Source organism: Ooceraea biroi, chromosome 5 (genome assembly GCF_003672135.1).
Source record: "Ooceraea biroi isolate clonal line C1 chromosome 5, Obir_v5.4, whole genome shotgun sequence".
NCBI classification, from domain to species: domain Eukaryota; kingdom Metazoa; phylum Arthropoda; class Insecta; order Hymenoptera; family Formicidae; genus Ooceraea; species Ooceraea biroi.
In genome coordinates, this window is record NC_039510.1 from 12,135,602 (window position 1) to 12,155,253 (window position 19,652).

At 39.6% G+C, this 19,652-nt stretch overlaps 3 protein-coding genes across 4 annotated transcripts; 2 read left to right on the forward strand and 1 right to left on the reverse strand.

Annotated features, from left to right (window-relative positions):
* The first annotated feature begins 166 nt into the window (after window positions 1–166).
* On the forward strand, window positions 167–1,963 carry LOC105281051 (protein N-lysine methyltransferase FAM173B). Of its 2 annotated transcripts, XM_011341997.2 has the most exons (5): window positions 167–482; window positions 554–726; window positions 843–1,031; window positions 1,099–1,255; window positions 1,845–1,963. In XM_011341997.2, the coding sequence occupies exons 1-4, from the start codon at window positions 398–400 to the stop codon at window positions 1,246–1,248; spliced, it is 597 nt and encodes a 198-aa protein (XP_011340299.1). In that variant the 5' UTR covers window positions 167–397; the 3' UTR covers window positions 1,249–1,255; window positions 1,845–1,963. The 2 variants fall into 2 exon arrangements, with proteins under 2 accessions (XP_011340299.1, XP_011340298.1); XM_011341996.2 differs by lacking the exon at window positions 1,845–1,963 and having other exon boundaries at window positions 168–482; window positions 1,099–1,451.
* LOC105281052 (sodium-coupled neutral amino acid transporter 9) lies at window positions 1,337–8,355 on the reverse strand. The gene is made up of 11 exons (XM_011341998.3): window positions 7,981–8,355; window positions 7,692–7,890; window positions 7,446–7,614; window positions 6,875–7,023; window positions 3,558–3,715; window positions 3,303–3,467; window positions 3,155–3,211; window positions 2,889–3,071; window positions 2,506–2,708; window positions 2,303–2,407; window positions 1,337–2,202 (listed from the first exon to the last, which is right to left on the reverse strand). The coding sequence occupies exons 2-11, from the start codon at window positions 7,859–7,861 to the stop codon at window positions 1,792–1,794; spliced, it is 1,770 nt and encodes a 589-aa protein (XP_011340300.1). The 5' UTR covers window positions 7,862–7,890; window positions 7,981–8,355; the 3' UTR covers window positions 1,337–1,791.
* LOC105281053 (phosphoglucomutase) lies at window positions 5,382–16,977 on the forward strand. Its single transcript, XM_011342000.3, has 8 exons — window positions 5,382–5,597; window positions 10,387–10,676; window positions 11,159–11,597; window positions 11,706–11,908; window positions 12,003–12,204; window positions 12,289–12,481; window positions 12,596–12,779; window positions 12,857–16,977. Exons 2-8 carry the CDS (start codon window positions 10,428–10,430, stop codon window positions 13,079–13,081), a joined length of 1,695 nt encoding a protein of 564 aa, XP_011340302.2. The 5' UTR covers window positions 5,382–5,597; window positions 10,387–10,427; the 3' UTR covers window positions 13,082–16,977.
* Window positions 16,978–19,652: the final 2,675 nt, after the last annotated feature.

Genomic DNA, 19,652 nt, shown 5'->3' on the forward strand with positions numbered 1-19,652 from the left:
CGTACAATATGATATGCTTAAATATGCACGTCTAGCGTAATTCTGCGTCACGCAGATTGGAAGGAAAAAATGTTTTGCGCAAACTGTGTTGCGCAAATGAGACTCCTCGTGTATCCAGTGAGATAACCTAGTCTAACCTCGTTACTCACGTAATCAATAATCATGCGCGCACGCCGCACGGCATGGGTTTGGTTAGTTCTCATATCTGTTTAGCACGTGGACTTTATTCGCGGGAACGAAATTATGTGGAGCTTGGGTGGTTATGCGAGATGTGACACTTGGAGGGTGTCGTAAAGCCACTGTTTTAAGTTTGTATCTGACATTTAGGAAATTTATATGTTTGAATTTTTATTTTGTAACGTACACACGATGTTAGATAGTAATACATATTACTGAAATGGATCATTTTTCTGCCCAAAAAAGTGACGTCAGTGCATCACGTAAATTATCAAAGACCGGATTATTTTTTATTGCCGCTACAGGTTCGTTAATGCATTACATAGTTAATTATTAGTTCTATGTATACTTAGCATTAGTGTTTTTACGCTGTTAGGTGGGATTGCAACAGCAATCAGTATTGTGTGCATTCCATTTGTAAGTCCTGCATTTCGTAAAATATGTTTACCATACGTACCAGCTACGCACCAACAAATTAAAAATGTTCTGCAAGCACTGAACGGTCGTTCTGGGTCCTTAATTGATCTTGGTAGTGGAGATGGGCGTATAGTGAGTATGATGATCTCGCAATGTGAATTATATCAATGAAACAATACAAATGTAAAATAAAATATGTGAGATAATCCGTTCAGTCTAATCTAGTAAAGCAGATGATCAATAAATAGGTTCTGGCAGCAGCAAAGCATGGTTTTAAGGCCCATGGTATTGAATTGAATACCTGGCTGGTTTGGTACTCGAGATTTAAAGCATTGATTAATGGTTTATCCAATGACACTGCTTTCTTCAAGCAGGACTTGTGGAAATATAATTTGAGGAAATATGACAATATTGTTATATTTGGTGTAGATCAAATGGTATATTCTGTAATATTCATCCGTGAGATGCAATCAAAATACATATAAAACGTTACAACTTTTACAGATGGAAGATATGGAGAAGAAATTTAATAGAGAATTGTGCAAAGATTCTCTAGTAATTGCGTGTAGATTTCCTCTGCCTAATAAACATCCCGTTATGACAATCGGACATGGAGTTGACACTGTGTGGGTTTACAAGATGCCTCAGAGCTGAATTTGAGGTAACAAAAGTGTCTTTGATATAAATAAATTGAGACATATTTTAAATAATGTAAGGAAGAACGAAAAACACTATTGTTGCATATGTTAATACTATATGTTTATTGACATATAAAACATTCATGTAAATATTCATGTTTGTGCTAATTCTGTGCTAATCGTAAGCAAAATGGATGTAAAATATATCCTTATTGAGTCAAATGCATGTATCTTAATTAAGTGTGAAATAAGTTATAGTTTTTTATCTACATCTCTCTACAGTGGACTTACATGTATATAATGTCAGGTATTTCTTAAATTTAATACAATTCACAAGATTCTTTTGTAAATAATAATCTATTCAATACGCACGTATAAATGTTGCTTTGCACTTGATACGGTTAACTACTTAAAGCTATTTTTGTAACTTTAAAACACCGATTGTATCTCTTATATACACAACGCGATATGCAATACATCATTACTTAGGTACAGTTAAAGTATTATTGAAGTATTATGTAAATGCAATCGTACAGTCTGTCAGGTATTCATTACATAACTAACGATCCGTAATGAAGAATTGAGCGATGAGATTTGCAACTCCGATGACAGGTATACTCAAGTGGACTAAGAGAGAGCACATAGTCAACTTCCTCTCCTTCCTTAAGATTGCCACATGAAGTAAGTTCGGCAAAGTGAAGACGTAGATTAGTCCGCTTAAAGCGCCGGTATATCTGATGATAGTCCCGACGTAAGGCATGAATGTCGCGAATAAGATACATATGGAGACCAATATGAGATTAATAACGAGCACTAAGCTCCTGTTGGACAGTCCTTTGCATATCGCCGAGAGCAACTGGATACGCAACATGTACGCGAGCAGGGGATAGACGGTCATTAATTGGAACAGTAGCACCATACGGGCGCCTATCGTCAGGCCGTCCCACTTTTGAAAATTGTTTAATAAGTTCTGTAATAATAAAGTAATATAAAGTAGAAAACTTCAATGTAGAAAACGATAACAATTTTTGTCACGAAGCACCGTTGTCTTCACAGTATTGCATACTTACATCGTCAATGCATGATTTAGGCAGAGGGAAACATATAAAAAACGCTGTGCCAACGATGATATAAGTTAATGTGACGAGAGCATATGCTACAGTTAGATCTCTGCACTGGAAACAAAATATTTCCGCCTCTGATTTCCGCAGGTGTTCGACAAATAAATTGCAAAATAAGTTCCAAAGATAAAAACGCTGGAATTTAGACTTACGTTCTTTTCTTGATTGCGATTATTCTGCATTATGCTGACTATAATGTTGTGAATGAAAAACGACATTGCCAGCATTCCAGTAAGAGCTGGAAATGTAGGTCGTATTACCCAACTCGCCTCCCATTCAGTTTGGTCCATATTTATGCCCCATGAGGCGGATTTTATCAGAACGAAGATAACTAAATATACAATCGATACTGTTCCTGTAAGGATGCAAATTAAAAGTTTAGGACTTGTATATAATCGCAAATTTATAATCGCAAGTAGAATAAATCAAAATTGTATTTGCGATAAACGTATAAAAAGATGTACACGATAAAAGAATAAGCGAATATATATTCAACTATTGTCAAGTGTGACGGTGATTAATACAGTAGACTTACCGAGGGAATTGAACTTTGTGAAAAATGTTGTGCTGTTAAAATTTAGAAAGGGAAATATCAATAAAGCTAAGAACACAGGCACTGTATTGTGTAGATCCCATGCCGGTCCCAGCGCGTCAAATGTCTTCTCGTGTATTACAATAGTATTGTTGTCCTGATGAATTTCCTTTCTCGGGCATAAAGCTGTAATTTTAGCGAATGAAACCATATGTGATCGCTGCTATATTTTCTCAACTAATAAAATTGAAATCCCCGTTTATGCGTACCTTCCGTATGCGAGACGTTCTCAGATACAGAATGCGGTGACCAACCAGCTACGTTATCTGCGAAACAACGCACGTTTATTTTCTTTATTTCAAGATGATTTAAAAGAGATTGGTATCTTCTCTGCGCGCGTTTTATTAGAAGTCTTACCATAAATAAAATTAACGTTATTGTACAGGAAATTAGACATTAATATCCAGTAAGCTATAATTGCGCCCATCAGTACGCCAATACTAAAGATTCTAGCGACGTATTCCGCCCATTTGTTCAGATATATTCGACTCAAGTCCAAGACCTCGATATTTTCTGTGCCACCTTCAGTATTAAGATAGATTAATTAATATAGATTAATTGCGCATTATACCGCAAGTGGCTATCTTGTCTCGCGGATAAACAGCTTCTTACCGTGATATACACGTACGGCTAGAAGACGATAAGCGGTGTACAGGCATAAACCGCTCATCAGGAAATTGAGGACGAGCCCGGGGAAGAAACCGGCCATCGCAATTCCCCATGGCATTGTTAATAATGAAGATCCTAGTATCGTGTTCCATATTGAGAATCTACAAATACCAAAATTGATGTGAAGAATTAATACGTCGTTAGAATAGTCACATCGACAATGCGTCAATATTACACGACTGTCTTTATGTACAGGATGTTCCAAGTATAACATGCTTGTTTATCTGTGGATAAATTTATTTCGATGTAATCTTAATTCGAGAATTACCTTTTGTAAACTAATTAATTTTGTATAAAGATAAGTTTTTAGTATTAAACTTGTATAATAAGTATTGGGTCAGTCGAAAAGTTTGATTCGATTATTGCCTCAAATTTTGTTTTATTATTCAGTAGAGATAAATTTAATACCGTTGTCTATGACATAGACATTATCAGCATTGTTGCCTGTTACACGTAAATTAGTTTAAAAAATTGAAAATCGAACCGAATTGTTTATCCAACACATTAGTAAAGTAGATTTCAAATTAAAAAATTCATGAAAGAGATCTTTGTCTACAGGGACGTGAGTGGTTGGAAGATCCTGTACGTCGCTTATCAGCTATTTCCTCTTCAATAACGTGTATGTTACGTTATTTTCACATTTACACGCAAATATTTCTCCGATAATTGATATTTTGTACTCGAATCTTCGGGCTCGTAAAGATATTCCTATCTCTCGGTTGCTTTTATTTTTCTTATTTCTCAACGAGATTCATTTATAATCGGAATGCGCATTATCATTTCTGCCTTTATCTATCTGACCTTTATCTAACACGAATCTTATAATTTGAATCATGGACGGTCATCGCAAGTATGTGGACCAAGGACACTACATATTCCGTTATAGACTCGCGTGCGATTCGCACACAGACGCTCTCGTGAATTCGCGCGCAATTATTTCTTTCTTTTTTTTACGGCAGATAATCGCCGTATTTTCGGAGTATTAGTCAAGACGGACTTTAAGACACAACATCCGAACATCTCATGAACATTGTATATCTCTTTTCTTGCTTCATTTCCATATTTATTCATCGGCCGAGCAGACCAGGCCAATTCCATGCTCATTCATAATAACAGACACCTATCTTTCCTCATACACATGATATACATTTTTTACATGATATTAATCATGAGAAAAACACATCACAAATGCAGATCGATACTTGCTACGTGATCCGCTGGATTTACAGTTTCACCTGTTTTACCTCGCTTTTTTTTCTTTAACAAAAACAGATACAATAAATTTCTAAAAATTTGAGATAAAGAATCGACGAAAACGTCGGAAAAAATCGCTTAAATTCCAATTCGCCCAGAGATCTAAGGGACGTAAACGTGAATTTTTGCATGCATCGAAATACGAGTGGCATCGAAATGCGAGCACTGGAATCGCGTTGCTGGCGAAACGAGCGAGCGGTGAGGTGAGCCCGGCGGAGCGGACCTCGGCGCGGCGGGTTAGTGGCTAAGGGCATTCACCTTCGGGGCGGTCGTCTGTTGCCCGGGCAACAGACAGAGCGGTAACCCCTTCGGGCGTCCCGTCGCGCCGCATTCTAGACTCTAGACGGTCCGGACGTCGCGCGGCGCGTCGCGTGCGTTCCGTCGGCGCGAGGCGTGCACGCGCGTGCACCTTCGTTCCCGCGTCTCGAAAACGAGCGGTCGTGCAGCTCGAGCTCCCGCAGGTTCGCGCGGGGGGAGGCCGCGGAAGACCGCGATGCGTGACTCCGGGCGCGAGGAAGTCGCGAGTCGGGCGACGCGACGCCTTCCCCGCGTCCCGGCGCTCGTTTTTCTGACGCGGGAACGAGACGGCAAGTGCTCGGCACGCGGATATTCGGGCTCCCTTTGCCGAGGTTTCCTTCCGCGGGAGGCTCGCTAGGAGTGTCGCGCGATGATCTCGTCCGCCGGGAGGCGGCTCACCAGGTCACCACGGCAGCCAGGACGTTCAGAACGGTGAGTTTGTTCAGCGAGTCTACTTGGAGCTCTGCTTGCTGCGAGTTGTCAAAAATGGCTTGCTGCTCTCTCATCAACGGCCCCGACACGAATACTTATTTAGGTTATATCAGTCACATGTAGCAGCTGTATAGATTATCGCGCGCGTGTGAGTTGCGCGTATGTGCGTGTGCGCGCTGTCGCTACGTGCGCGCTCAAATTGATCGGAAACGCGATATTACGAACGATTTTACGAGCTACGAGATCTTGTTTATATCGATCGGTATCGATATCTCACGCGAGAAAACGATTACGATATTTCGTTAGCTGTTTTTGCTACTTTTTAATGCGCAAGCGAAAGAAGACGAAGAGTCCTTGTTTCGGCTATTTGTGTAGATGCGCTGCTTTCTGCGGCGTTCCTGATGGAACCTCGACGCAGAGAAATTGTTATTATTTTTTATAAAATTATTTTTCCAAATCTCACGTTGTTTTCCAGGGTGATAGCGAGCTATCACGTTTGCGAATTAACGCTCGTTTTGTGCAACTACTCGTACACACATTATTTATCTTAACGGTGCGCTTTTTGGTGCGAGATTACTTGTATTTTATGTGATAATGCGTGTGTATATGACACATTGCAAACGGCTTACAACAATTTCACCCCTGTGTACTATATCAGCGAGATGAAAAAAGAATCAATTCAAGATGCGCTGATGCAAGTTCGGGACTCGCTGCCATCAGCCATCTATGGGAGATAAGCGAGTGCGTCATGACATTAAAAGAAAAGGTCCACGATAGAAGCTGTATCGCGGAATATAAGCAAAATACGATAAACACGCGATAAACATTGTGCTTTACCGCTGATGACATCGCACATCAATTTCTATTTATATTTTCCTTCTTTCTCTATGCGCTGCAGTATAGTCGATTAATGACTGAGACTGATATCGCTGACACTAGCAAAGAAGTGGCCTTAAACCATTGAACACTGGCGCGGGGGTTGGCGATAGTCCCACGTAAAATGTTCATAACGTTTAGATACTAACGGATACAAATGGAATTGGAATGGCAGATGTATCGTATGATTTCCCCGAATCGTTATTAAATATTTATACCTACGGTCAAAAATGTGTGCGTGTGTGTGTGTGTATGAAATTATATCAATCGATTTAATCGATTTAAGAGACTATTAGATCGAGCATCGGAGCGAGATTGTCGCACGCTATTGCAAACATTTTGCCTGACAGCCCACGTCATTCGAAATTCGGAAAGTATCTCAAATGACGATTCTCACTCACATGGTGACTAGCGAACTCTGCTTCGGCTTGACGTCCTTGGCAACCTGCGCGATGTCAGGCTGGAATTGCAGCGATCCAACCTTGAAGTCTGGCCCATTCGTCTTTTTTACCAGTGCATAATTCCTTGCCTTGTCTGAATTTTCGTTTACCTAAAAAGAAAAATGTGATCACGTAGAATCACGGAGAGACTGAGAATTATGCATTTATTTCTAGATTTATGTTTATTCGCTCATCAATAATTTAGAGAAATTGATCTGTGTCTCTCGCTTTCATATTATATTGTATTTATTATATATTATTTAAGTATATACATATATGTAATATTGCTTTTTTATATTATCGAGAAGAATGCGCGTGATCTCACGAGCGAGATGAGAGCGCAAAATTTCAGCTCCGTCATTGATAAACTTTAATGCCTTCTTGTTTAAAAACTATTACAGTCTCGAATTTTCGTATCGGAATTTGTCTTTTGGAATGTTCCATAGAATCTGCTGTTAAAATGATTTTCGTTGTTATCCTGCACGATCATCCCTACTTCATTTCGTCATGCATGCCACTTTATTATTCTTACCAGATCGCTGTTGAGCGTTTCGTAATTCTTTTCGTGGACGAGATTCACGATGCAAGGTGGATCAGCCGTTCTAGAAAGAAGTAATCCATTATCCCGCGTTGAAGGCGGTGGTCTTGCCGATATGGTCGTGAGAGCCGTGTTGTAACTGGATGCATCGACACTTCCATACCTAGATAAAACGAGATATCGCGTGCAAATAATATGCAATAATAATGCAATCGATGCATCTTAGAGATTTGAGCGTACTTGAAGGAACAGCCAGCCGAGCTGAGATCCAAATCGCTCGTTTCTGTCAAGTCATTGGACGTCGCCGGTTCCAGGCTCGTGCGGGATTCCGAAGAGAGCAACGGTGCACTCTCAGATCCGCTGTCTCGTGATGGAGTATCGCCATTTCGATAAATACCAGACTTATACATAATATGTCTTTAACGTTGGCAGAAAATGCCTGTAACGTAAGAAAGCGTTCCACTTGGCGTCTCTCAGCGAACTTGCGGCTTTTTCATGCGGAGGATGAAAGAAAAATGTACACACTTACTTGTGATATGCGGTCGAAGCGTCCTGCGTCGTCAATGCATTATTCTTGTGCATTATTACATTCGACAAAGTTCACTGTCATGTTACGTGTTATCATTTTTTATATAAAAATATTATATGTCGAATGTATCGCCTGCGTGGTGGACGTATCGTCTGTAAAATGCGCGGATAGTAGATTCAATAATTGCTGCTTCAAGAATGCACGGTCTTATCGACGATGATAAGTTATGTATCTCGCTTTAGAGCCGAATTACCCGATTACGGGGGATCAAAAGACGTGCGAAAAGTTATCAAGCAAGCTTAGCGGAACAACATCCGATATCAGACCTCCCACGGCTTAGTCGTAAGCCGTAAGTAAAGTGAAAAAATTTCTAACTCACTCTCTCTCCCTCCTAACACGATCGATCGATCGGCCGACCGATTTTTTTTCGGCTGCGCCGGACAAATGATAAACGGCTGATAAACGAACGGGCGTTTCGCAAGAGAGCCGCGAGGGAGGACGGACACCGCGTCGTTTCCGCGTCGGCTGGAAAACTGGGTTTTGGAGTAAGTTCGTCTCTGTTTTATAAACTCGCGAACTTTATATCAGCTATCCTTGACTTAACACTCCCTCCACGCGTGTTTTTCATTGGCCGCGAGAGCGCTAGGCTGAACCGCCGATCGGCGCATCGTCGACGAAACGTAGCGAAACGATCGCGACTTTTACGAGTCTTTTGTTCTTTTCCTCTTTTCGATACCGATGCTGAACGATTGTAGGATTCCGGTAAAACGTGCGCGATATGAACGGCCGTAAGCGCACCGTTCCGGTTAAATTGTAGGGCTTATCCTCGGTGAGGAAGTGAAGTAGAAGCTGTTGGTCTAAAATTGTCATTTTAATTCAACACATTTAAAAATTTCGCTGATGTAAATTTTTCATTGGTCTGTTAAATATTGTGCTAAGGATTTATCAATGTCATTCATATTGTAAACGAAATAGTAATTTGAAATAGCTAGTAATCTGGAAGGCAAGCAACTGTTTAATCCATTTCCAAGTTAATCCGAGAGCAGTTGAGCAAGTTACCGGCTTGAGTGTTCGTGCGTTCGCCTTGAGGAACGTTCTGTTCTTATTATTGCGCGACGATTATACGAAACATCTTGTAAATGACGGCATTATCTAACTTTGCCTTTAATCAGGCGTGACTGTATTTTTCCTGCGGGGATTCTCCGGCATCCCCCGTGGAAGCAACGCTGCTGACGCATTCTTTGTTGGAGCTTTTTATTTTCCTCGCAGATGCACGTTCTGTTTCTTTTTTTTTAAACAACGCTTGCAAAACGCAAGTTTCATGCGTTTCATTTTTTTCTGCTACGATTAATCGTGACTTTTCTTTTGTTGCTCGCGTTTAAAACGTCGAACTCGCGACCCTATTCGCTTATCTCTTGGCATATGATATATGAGTGACACCTTGTTCACCTCCTATCTTAATTTAAAGCAACGCATGTTCGATGACGTCAAACTTTAGTCGGATTAAGTATACGGCTTCTGTTCAGTTGAATATCTCTCTTGGTTTAAGTCGGATTAAACAATGTTGCTACCGCTAATTATCTATCATCCGTCGAAAGTGAATTTCAAGACACATTTGTAAATCGAAAACCGTGACTCATCCTGGTCTCACATAGTGTCTGCACATCACTGTCTGCCACAAAGTTATTCCTCGTGATTTTAGCAACTATCAAATTTTCGTTAAAAACTTTCCGTGCTGCCAAGAACTTTGCATTCCTGATAGAATCGAAGAAAGAAAGATACAAGAGAGAGAGAGAGAGAGAGAGAAAGAAAGGCGGTAATGGCGATTTATTTTCTTCAACTTTGCTTTTCAACTCTTTCTTTCGTTTTCCTTCCGGACACCTAAGTATATATTATACTTTATATATTATATTTATCAAATATAATATATATAATAATAAAATATATAATATATACTTTCTCTCTGAGTATATTTTCCAAGTGCGCCTACTGAGTTACGCTAAAAAAGAACAGAACAAGGAAGCTATCGTGAAGATATCCGATCGAAGTGACCCCCGGCTTTTCACCTACATTCGGTCGTCCCACATCCGGGCAATGTCCGGAGCGTCTTGCAGGTCCTCTGACCCTATCATATACGTGGTTCGCGCCTGGTTGCGAGGAGCGCACGTGCGCGCGAGTTGGCGCGACAGCTGGCGCGCGCGATCATCCAAGATGGCGGCGGCCCGGCGCCCGTGCCCTTGCGTGTCATTGACAGGCAAAGTTCAACCCGCCGGCAGTTATCGGGCGGCTGTTGCGAGAGCGTGGTCTCGCCCCTGGCTTGTTTTCCCGGCGGTTGCGACACGCGACGGATCAGCGTTTCCAGAGTACACCCCTTCGTTACATCGTTTTCCCTTCCCTCGATTTCAGCACACGGCACGCGGGAGCAGCGGCAGGAAACCGCCACGACCATGTCGGCGACGACGACGAGCCTGACGGTGGATACTCTGGTGTACGATGGCCAGAAGCCGGGCACTTCCGGCCTGCGGAAGACCGTCAAGCTTTTCCAGCAGGAACACTACACGGAGAACTTCGTCCAGGCGATACTGGACGCCATGGGCGATCAGCTAGCCGGCTGCACCCTCGTCGTCGGCGGAGACGGACGGTTCTACTGCAAGGAGGCAGTGCTGAAGATCATCCGGATTGCCGCGGCGAACGGGGTAAGAGTCGACCGCCTCGCGGTTCGTTGCATGGAGCTATTTTCAGGCACCTCGCGTGCTCCGCACGCGGTCGATTAGCGTGAATTCCGTGCGATGCCTCTACGCGAGGGCGATGATAATTGTGTGGTAAGACAACGTGAGAGACAAAAGGATATCGACTTGGATGCGGAGTAACTTGAGAATGCATGAAATTTGATATCGGGAGACGTACATGTCTCTATATAAGGCGAGCGATGAATCTAGCTTCTTATCAGCATTGCCAGTGCTGTAGCGTATGCTTTTTGTGATATTTGATTAAATTGTTCACTTAATGACTTGCTGTTGTGCGCCTTTAATTACACAGAAAGCAATGTAATCAAGTTAAAAGATCTTGCTACGGATTATCTGGAGATAATTATGCATCGAGTGATTATGTAATTATTAGAGACAGATCATGTAATGTAGGCGGTGGATGTTACCATAAAGCTGTTTACTTTTTGTAGGTGAGAAAAGTTATAGTTGGTCAGAATGGTATCCTCTCGACACCAGCGGTATCAACTATAATTCGGAAGTATAAGACGCAAGGTGGGATTGTCCTGACTGCGTCGCACAACCCTGGTGGCCCAGATGCCGACTTTGGCATTAAATTCAATTGCGACAACGGTGGGCCCGCGCCGGACTATATAACAAATAAAATCTACGAGATCACCAAGACACTCCGATGTTATAAAATTAGTCCTGATGTTAGCATAGATATTGATAATATACAGAATGTCTCTATCGAGGTTGATGGTAGACCGTTTACTATCGACGTGATCGATTCTGTGAAGGATTATGTAGAGCTTATGAAGGAGATTTTCGATTTCGCAAGTATCAAACGGTTGCTGCAAGGCGGCACGGATAGGCCAGCATTTAAAGTCCTCATCAATTCGATGAACGGAGGTTAGGCATTATGTAATTAATGGTCTTAGCTTCTGCTCGCACATAGAATCGTTGGATTTAACAAACAGAAACAATGTAAAGAGACTTATGTTAATCAATTTTTTTTAGTTACGGGACCGTACGTGCAGCGTATATTTAACACCGAATTGGGTGTCAGCGATACGAGTTTGGTGAATATAAAACCGTTAGAAGATTTCGGTGGTTTGCATCCCGATCCAAATTTAACGTATGCCAAAGATTTAGTGAATGCTATGAAGGAAGGGCCGTATGATTTTGGCGCCGCTTTCGATGGAGATGGAGACAGAAATATGGTGAGTGAGATCACCAGGTAATCGAAAGACAACTCGAAAGATGCTTCGTAATGGCATGTAATTGTTTTATGTAACTTGCACTTGCGTTTTGCAGATATTAGGAAAGGCCGCCTTCTTCGTTACTCCTTCCGATTCTTTAGCGGTATTAGCTGCTAATCTAAAATTAATTCCGTACTTCCAAAAGACTGGCGTTAAGGGATATGCTAGATCGATGCCAACTGCTGCAGCAGTCGACCGAGTCGCCGCTAAGAACGGAATAAAGTTCTTCGAAGTTCCTACTGGATGGAAATACTTTGGTACATAGAATTTTTATTCTACTTATACCGGAAACTTTCAGTCTATTTTACTGTGTCCGTGTAATAAATAACTATGAATTTTAGGGAACTTGATGGACGCCGGTAATCTATCGCTATGCGGAGAAGAGAGCTTTGGCACCGGTTCTGATCACATCCGCGAGAAAGACGGAATATGGGCCTGCCTTGCGTGGCTCAATGTGATCGCAGGACTCGGAAAATCTGTGGAGGATATTCTGCTGGATCATTGGAAAATTTATGGCAGGAACTTCTTCACTAGGTACAAAATCTGACGATGTACCAGAGTTCAAAGACTTGCACTTACATATATTTACGAAATTTACGTTAACTTTACCGTTTTTAAATATATTTTAAATAAAATTATCATCCTCAGGTATGATTATGAAAACTGCGATTCCGCGAGCGCGGATAAAATGATGCGGAGCATTGAAGCTCTGATTCAGAAGCCGGATTTCACCGGCAGAAAGCTGCAGTACGAGGGCAAGGAGTATGTTGTTAAGCACGCGGATAACTATTCCTACACGGATCCTGTTGACGGTAGCAAAGCTGCGAAACAGGTACGTACTACTTTCGTATGAACTTTGACACCGGAGCCTGTTATGTTCAAATCAGTAAATGTTACTTTGTCTGGTAGGGTCTACGGATATTGTTTGAGGATGGTTCCCGCATAATATTCCGCTTATCCGGGACAGGAAGTTCCGGCGCTACTATTCGTATGTATATCGATAGTTACGAGAGTGATCCAGCTACTTTGCAAAAAGACGCACAACTGGTCTTGAAACCTTTAATTAACATCGCGTTAGAGTTAAGCGAACTTCGTCAGCACACTGGTCGCGATGCACCGACTGTGATCACGTAGAACGTTACATTCGTTCTCTACGCAAAACTGTTTTATCTTCCATTAAAAAAAAACTCATTGAGAAGTATACAAGATGAAGATCTCGTTAGTGTAAATTTGGTTGGGTTGTTTGTCCGATTTCATTATTGTCGTCAAAATCACGAAGCAATAGCACAACAATTGTTGCTCGCACGAATGAACGAATTTTCCATTTTTATAAAATGTTACGATTCCATCCACATGATATATATACATATATACACGTGTCACGTATATTGAAAACTGTTCAATATTCGTATCCGAATAGCAACTAATAGAAATGTTTTAATATCTACACGCTATAAATATTTGCTATAAATGTTGTTGCTTGAATCTTTACATTTCAATTCGAGTCAATGGCGAGATGGTGCAACTTATACTTATTTATAATAGATCTTCCTTAATAGACTTTGAGTACGAAAAGAAAGACGGTTCCTCAAGCATTAATAAATAACTTTGTAATTATCTCCAATTAGTAGAGATCTATATCGATAACTTATATATATGTTATGAACGTACTCATATATTTATATGAGTTAATAAGCATTAATTGTCTTTAGTGTATATTAATATATGTATGCCTGGTATACGTAGATATTCTACAAGTACCGGAAAGCTTTTTTGAAAATGTTTAGTGAGGTAATACTATGTTGCAAAATGATATTGTTGATACATGATAATCGATTTTACTTGTTGCCACAGGTATCGTAAAAATATCGTAAAAGTTAGTTTATCGTGTCTGATATACATAGAGAGAATGCATAAATATTCTGCAAAAGAATTTAGCGTAACGCACCATATTTATTTGTTGTTAAAAATCGTGAGCTTGATGATACGTGTACCAGCGATAATGCGTACATTCTGCTTTTTATCAATAGCTGACATTAGAAATTATAAAAACCTTTTAATACCTTTGTATGCAGCAGTCACATAGATGCGTGCAATGAGTATCACCACGTGCATTCCAGTATATAAAAATATAATTTGTAAAAATCACGATTGTGAATGGACAAAGCGGGGAGGTATGTTGTCGATCTTCCAAAGCATTATGTCTATTCGCGATTCACATCTGATGTTCATCTTTTATTTTCATTCATTTTCATCCATGATTTTTCAGTGAAAGCACTATCTTGCGTCTTATTTTATGGTCTTCTAACAAGAAAAGAATTATTATATTCAACGTGTCTCGATGCCATTAAATTTTGATTAAATATGCCATTAATGTTTAATGAAAAAAATAATAATTTCATTGCTAACATATGATTTTATTAATCACGGTGCAGAGAACGTAGAGGCTGGAGTTGTACGTTAGATAGCATAATATTGGAGGATTAACAAAAGCGTAAATTCTACATTATCTTCAAGGGTTGGTCTTTTCAACATTTATCAACACTCAACAATCCTTATCACTCTGTCTACATTATAGCAGCTGATGCTACAATTTAGACAGAAATATAAGAAATTTATTTGTTAGATAAATTATCCGGTACTTTATCCGAAAATGGAATGACTGGCCCTGCGAATTGAACGTAGCGTAAGATAATAAGCTTTACTTTATTATGCTTTATAAATATTTTATTAATAAATTAAGTCACACGGCGTGTCATTGCGATTTATAATGGACTGGTGACGCTATTCAGAAATTCGAATGACGCGATACAATCTTTTTTTGGTCAAATTGATGAACGTTACGTTCGAGTCTAACATTGTAGATTTATTTATATCGATAAATTTATACTTATTAATTAGAGTGAAAAAGATATACGAAGAGTCTTTGCACTTCATCTTGTACAGTAGCATATGTGAAACTGCCTGTGTAAAAATTACGCAACTATTTATTGCAACACTTGAGAGTAATATGGAGGGCATATTAAAATTAAAGCATTGAGGTTTCTGTAGATAGTAGTGTATAACTGTAAGAATCTTTCTTTTCTATCAAAGCAGTCATTTATATGTCTTTCTGAAGTTGATTCATATCTATTAATATTCCTGTACAAATTAGTCACGTTTCATAAGAATCTATCATTTCCTTCATTATTACATTTAAGCGCGCATAATTTCGTTTTCAAATCTGTTTCAGTTACTTTCATTAGAGATGTTGATTCTTGCCATAACTGTTTTATCCGCGACCTTATACTTTGAACTGAAATACTTCGGCTGCTAAAAGATTACAGCTTAATTTTAATATTTGAATATCGAGAAAAAGCATGGATATTTATATTGGCGAATTCTCCAAAAGCTGAGAAATAGCCGAAGGAATTTTGTCACGATTTCTCCGAGTTTTGGCGGCCCCAAATATAGCGATGTAGATTGTGCAAATTCGTATTTAGCGCGATACTCAGCGTCTTATATAGTCTTCAAAAGAAGAGAGTAAATAGTATCCTTGTAAAATGATACAATTGTTACTGGCAACCACATTCGCGTACTTTATTAAGTGATACTCGTTTGTTTCGAAACCACACGGACAGCATAATTCACTGAGTATCCCGTTAAGACTAATCGATAGAATAGAATACATTAACGAACTTGTATAAAGAACAGTAGGATGATGATCAGAGAAAAGTACGAATTTCTTCCGGGAAAGGAACGAAGCCGCGAGATGGCCGGTCGATGCGAAATTCTACGTGTAACAATATATTCACATATAAGAAGAGACGAACAATAGGTAACAATACGAAACACGTTCGATAGGTGTGCGAGAAGCGTGATGTTATATTTCACAGTAAATGTCTCGTCTATCCGTAATTAATAACGGCCACGCAGGTACATTCTATCGCATTCGTTTCTTCCGTAATTACTCTTCAAATTGTCTCTGCTTCTTTCTTATGTATGATATTTCACCACGGACGTTTGTGTCGAAGATCTATCACGTGAGACGCGTTTATGGTGCAGACTAACTCTCGACGGGAACGCGTGATCATACTCATGTTTTCATTTCGAGCGATTCGATTGGAAAAAAAAGTTTCACGAGGTACGGCGAGGTACGCTGCGAAAGTACGTAACGTAGGCAAGTAATCCGGATGAACTTAAATGCTGTTTTCGTTCTCGAGTAAAAAGTAAATAGATGCAGCGTGTTACGGAGCGATTCCGCATGGCAATTATGTAAATAGTCGACGGTGGAGGAGCAGAAGGGGACGAAGGAGAGGAGATACTTAGGGACCTGAGCCGACACGCGCCCCCGTTTGATCTGCTGATTACATCCTGGAGAAGTACGAAGGAATCAGTACTGCCAAGTATCGCGTGTACTCTCCAGGACGTAATAAAGATTATTCAACGCGGTGGCGGTGTCACAGAGACCAGCACAGAGACTGCCGATTACTATAAAGATATTAACATGTAACATTTGTATCATAATCATGATAAATACTAATTATCATTATAAGTATATGAATGAGTGACTGCGCTCGGAATGCACGTGGTCTGAGGGGTTCATTGCTGCTCTACGTCGCGCTGCTTCGTTCGTCTCGTCTTACGAAATGTAAACGTAACGTTGGTGTTAATGCCGACGGTTGTTCTCAACATTTGACTCAAGTTACCTTTCTTCTTCTTCGTCTAGTGTCAGCGAGTTGCGTAAAAGTGTGTCACTTGCTTCTTGTCGCGGCTATCTCGATTTTCGTTTATCTTGAGTAATCCTTGTGTAACCTTGTTGTCATAAGCAAAACTCGAATAACAGCCGGATGTGCGCATTTTCCCGCTGAACCGAAGCGAAAGCGTGCGCCTTGCGGCGAGCTCGCAATTGCGACGGTGTGAAGTTGTCGGCGCATGGTGGGTGCGCGCCTATGTTCAAGCGAAGTGTTATATCGTCTAAGCGACTTGTACAATCTGAAAGTGGCAACGATTAATCTGACTTTTAATAAACTTTGCCTCATTACAACGAACCTTTGTGAATTATTTGCATTTATGTCCGGATCCGCAATACTGAATCCAGAGTCTGCAATTCATTTGGTCATATAAAAATACAAATCAAGGACATTGGTGGTCCTGATTTATGTTAAACGACCAATGTCACATGTAAAAAATCATAAGCAATAAGATTTAAATAATCGAATCGATTAATCGCGATCGAGAGTTCAAGCCGCCATTTTACAACTTGAAACTAAACCTCGATCGTGATTGGTGGGATTCGCAGAATACGTTACCGGCTTACAGGTCCTCGCGTAAGCACAGTATAAACTGTAAAACTATTCGTATTCAGCGAAAGTCAACGATAATGTCACAAAATGAGAATGATTTGCAGAACGACGATTTGCTTAGTTTTCTGTGCTCGTCCTGTAAATCCGAGTTGCGATCCATTTTCAGTATTGGAGTACCATCCTATCTCAACACATCCGTCTCCAATATATCGAGCATTCCGTGCAACTCGCAGGTATCAGAAATTGCGGCGAACGACGAGATAAACGCAGCGTATCATTCTTTAGAAAAATCGGAAATTATAAGAAATGAGACGCGTAGAGATGCGTCGTCGGGCACGTTCGGAATCCAGGTACCGAAACTTCCGTCAGAACACACTAATCATTTTTTAATTTTTAATTTTAACGCAGAAAATTAGACACAAAACAATAAAAATACAACATTATTAACATACAAGGTGCAGAAAGTAAATGACATCACGTATAGACACGTATACAGTTTCATAAATTTGAAGAATCGTACGATAATCGTTGACAATTCTCGAAATGCACAGTGCGGCGAAGAAGATTCCAAGTTATTGTTTAGCTCGATTGAGTCGCATAACATTAGTGCGAATAACGCATCGGCAATAAAACCGCCTAAGCAGATCGGAGAACCTGCACTCCCCGGTTACAGTTCGGAAAAGTTGAAATTGATCCATGATGTCCATGAGGCATTATTCAATAATGCGGACGTGGAAACGACGGTTGCTTCGAAAGCGCTTGTCGATTCGCGGTATGTCGCCAAGCGTGAGGCGGTAGATGCCGATCTCGCAGAACGTCGAAGAAACGTGTACCAATTAGCCAGCCGTGTACTGAAACTCAGGTCAGTATTTATGAACAAAATCGACGCGCATTTCGAAAGTAGTATTTTCAATTTTTAAATATTTTAAATATCCGGCATGAAAATATTTTCTAGTGAGGCCATTCGAAAGATACAGTCAAACGTTTTATCAAGCAAATATCAAGAAGGAACGAATGAAACCAAAGAAACTTCTCCCACGAATGAAGTCAGCGATGTTGATTCTAATGTTAAGAGTGTCGCTATTCAGGATTCGCTTATGTACACTTACAATCCGTTCCGGATGACAGGGAAGCACACAATTAAACGTGTGTATCAAAAGGGAGCAGGAACGAATAAAACCAAAGAAACTTCTTCCATAAATGAAGTTAACGATACTGATTCTAATGTTAAGATTATCGCTATTCAGGATCCGCTTATGTACACTTACAATCCGTTCCAGAGGAACAGAAAGCAAGAAATTAAACGTGTGCGATTACAAGATTAATAGAATTACAAAATGTTACTTTTAATAATTACAAGATAATTATAAGTATAATATATTAAATTATATATAAAATTAAGATAATTACAAGTGTACTCTAAGAAAATTATAAACAAATGTTGATTTAATTAATTATATTAATTCCCATACAGCACAAAATATTCGGAGAATATTCTAACAACATGATTTCCATATATTCTGAGAATATTCGAAAAGAATATTCATAAACAGTTCCACGAATGTTCTAAATGTTATTGGTATGTTATTTGGTAAGTACTCAGAATATTCTAATGATATTTCAATGAATATTCTTATAATATTTTAGCACTGAATTCTTACAAAATTTCAACAAACCAGATGGCGCTCGCGGCGCAGTTTCTCGCGAGCAAGAGTTGCCTAACAAGGTACTTATTAAATCGCGATACACTGGGAATATCTGATGGTCGGACTAAGATGCAGTAATCTCTCGCTCTAGGAACCAATTCATCCACTACGCGCCAACGAATTCGTTGGACTGAAAACATATAAACATTTGATTTGCAGGAAATTTCAATTAAATAGAAAATCAAACATCTTACGCGTGTAATATAATTAAACACCAACCACAAACCCAACACTTATAAATGTTTGAAATGTCAAACATTAATAAACATCTTGAAAACGGTGACAACGAAAGTGTTTGAAATTTCAAACACTTATTATTTAGAATGTATATAGAAACAGTCCATAACATACGCAAAATGTTCATAGAATATGCTACAGAATATTTATAGAACATTCAGAGAATGTGAGTTTTTGTCTACTTCAAATGTTCCATGGAAGGTTCACAGAAACTCTGAAGCATTATATGAGAATATTCTAAACATTCTCCGATATTTTTCTATGAATGATCATAGAACGATCTTGTGCTGTATGGGTTATATGTCAATTATACTATTTTAATTAATTTGATTTAATTGATTTAATTACATGTCAATTATATTATAATATTATACATTGTATAATATATAAATGTAATCTAAACTATATAACAGTACGTTTAACTGTAATTAAAGCAAAATATATAACAATAAAATTTCTAAATTTTTTCTTTTTCCG

Coding starts and splice junctions, on each gene's coding strand:
- LOC105281052 (XM_011341998.3), bottom strand. CDS start 7,861: ATGTATAAGTCTGGTATTTATCGAAATGGCGATACTCCATCACGAGAC. Junction 3,716..6,874: donor CAGAGTTCGCTAGTCACCAT/GTGAGTGAGAAT, acceptor TGGTATTTGTAG/ATTCTCAATATGGAACACGA. Junction 3,468..3,557: donor AGCCGTACGTGTATATCACG/GTAAGAAGCTGT, acceptor TTAATACTGAAG/GTGGCACAGAAAATATCGAG.
- LOC105281053 (XM_011342000.3), top strand. CDS start 10,428: ATGTCGGCGACGACGACGAGCCTGACGGTGGATACTCTGGTGTACGAT. Junction 11,909..12,002: donor GAGATGGAGACAGAAATATG/GTGAGTGAGATC, acceptor TGCGTTTTGCAG/ATATTAGGAAAGGCCGCCTT. Junction 12,482..12,595: donor GGCAGGAACTTCTTCACTAG/GTACAAAATCTG, acceptor TATCATCCTCAG/GTATGATTATGAAAACTGCG.
- LOC105281051 (XM_011341997.2), top strand. CDS start 398: ATGGATCATTTTTCTGCCCAAAAAAGTGACGTCAGTGCATCACGTAAA. Junction 483..553: donor ATTTTTTATTGCCGCTACAG/GTTCGTTAATGC, acceptor TTACGCTGTTAG/GTGGGATTGCAACAGCAATC. Junction 727..842: donor GTAGTGGAGATGGGCGTATA/GTGAGTATGATG, acceptor ATCAATAAATAG/GTTCTGGCAGCAGCAAAGCA.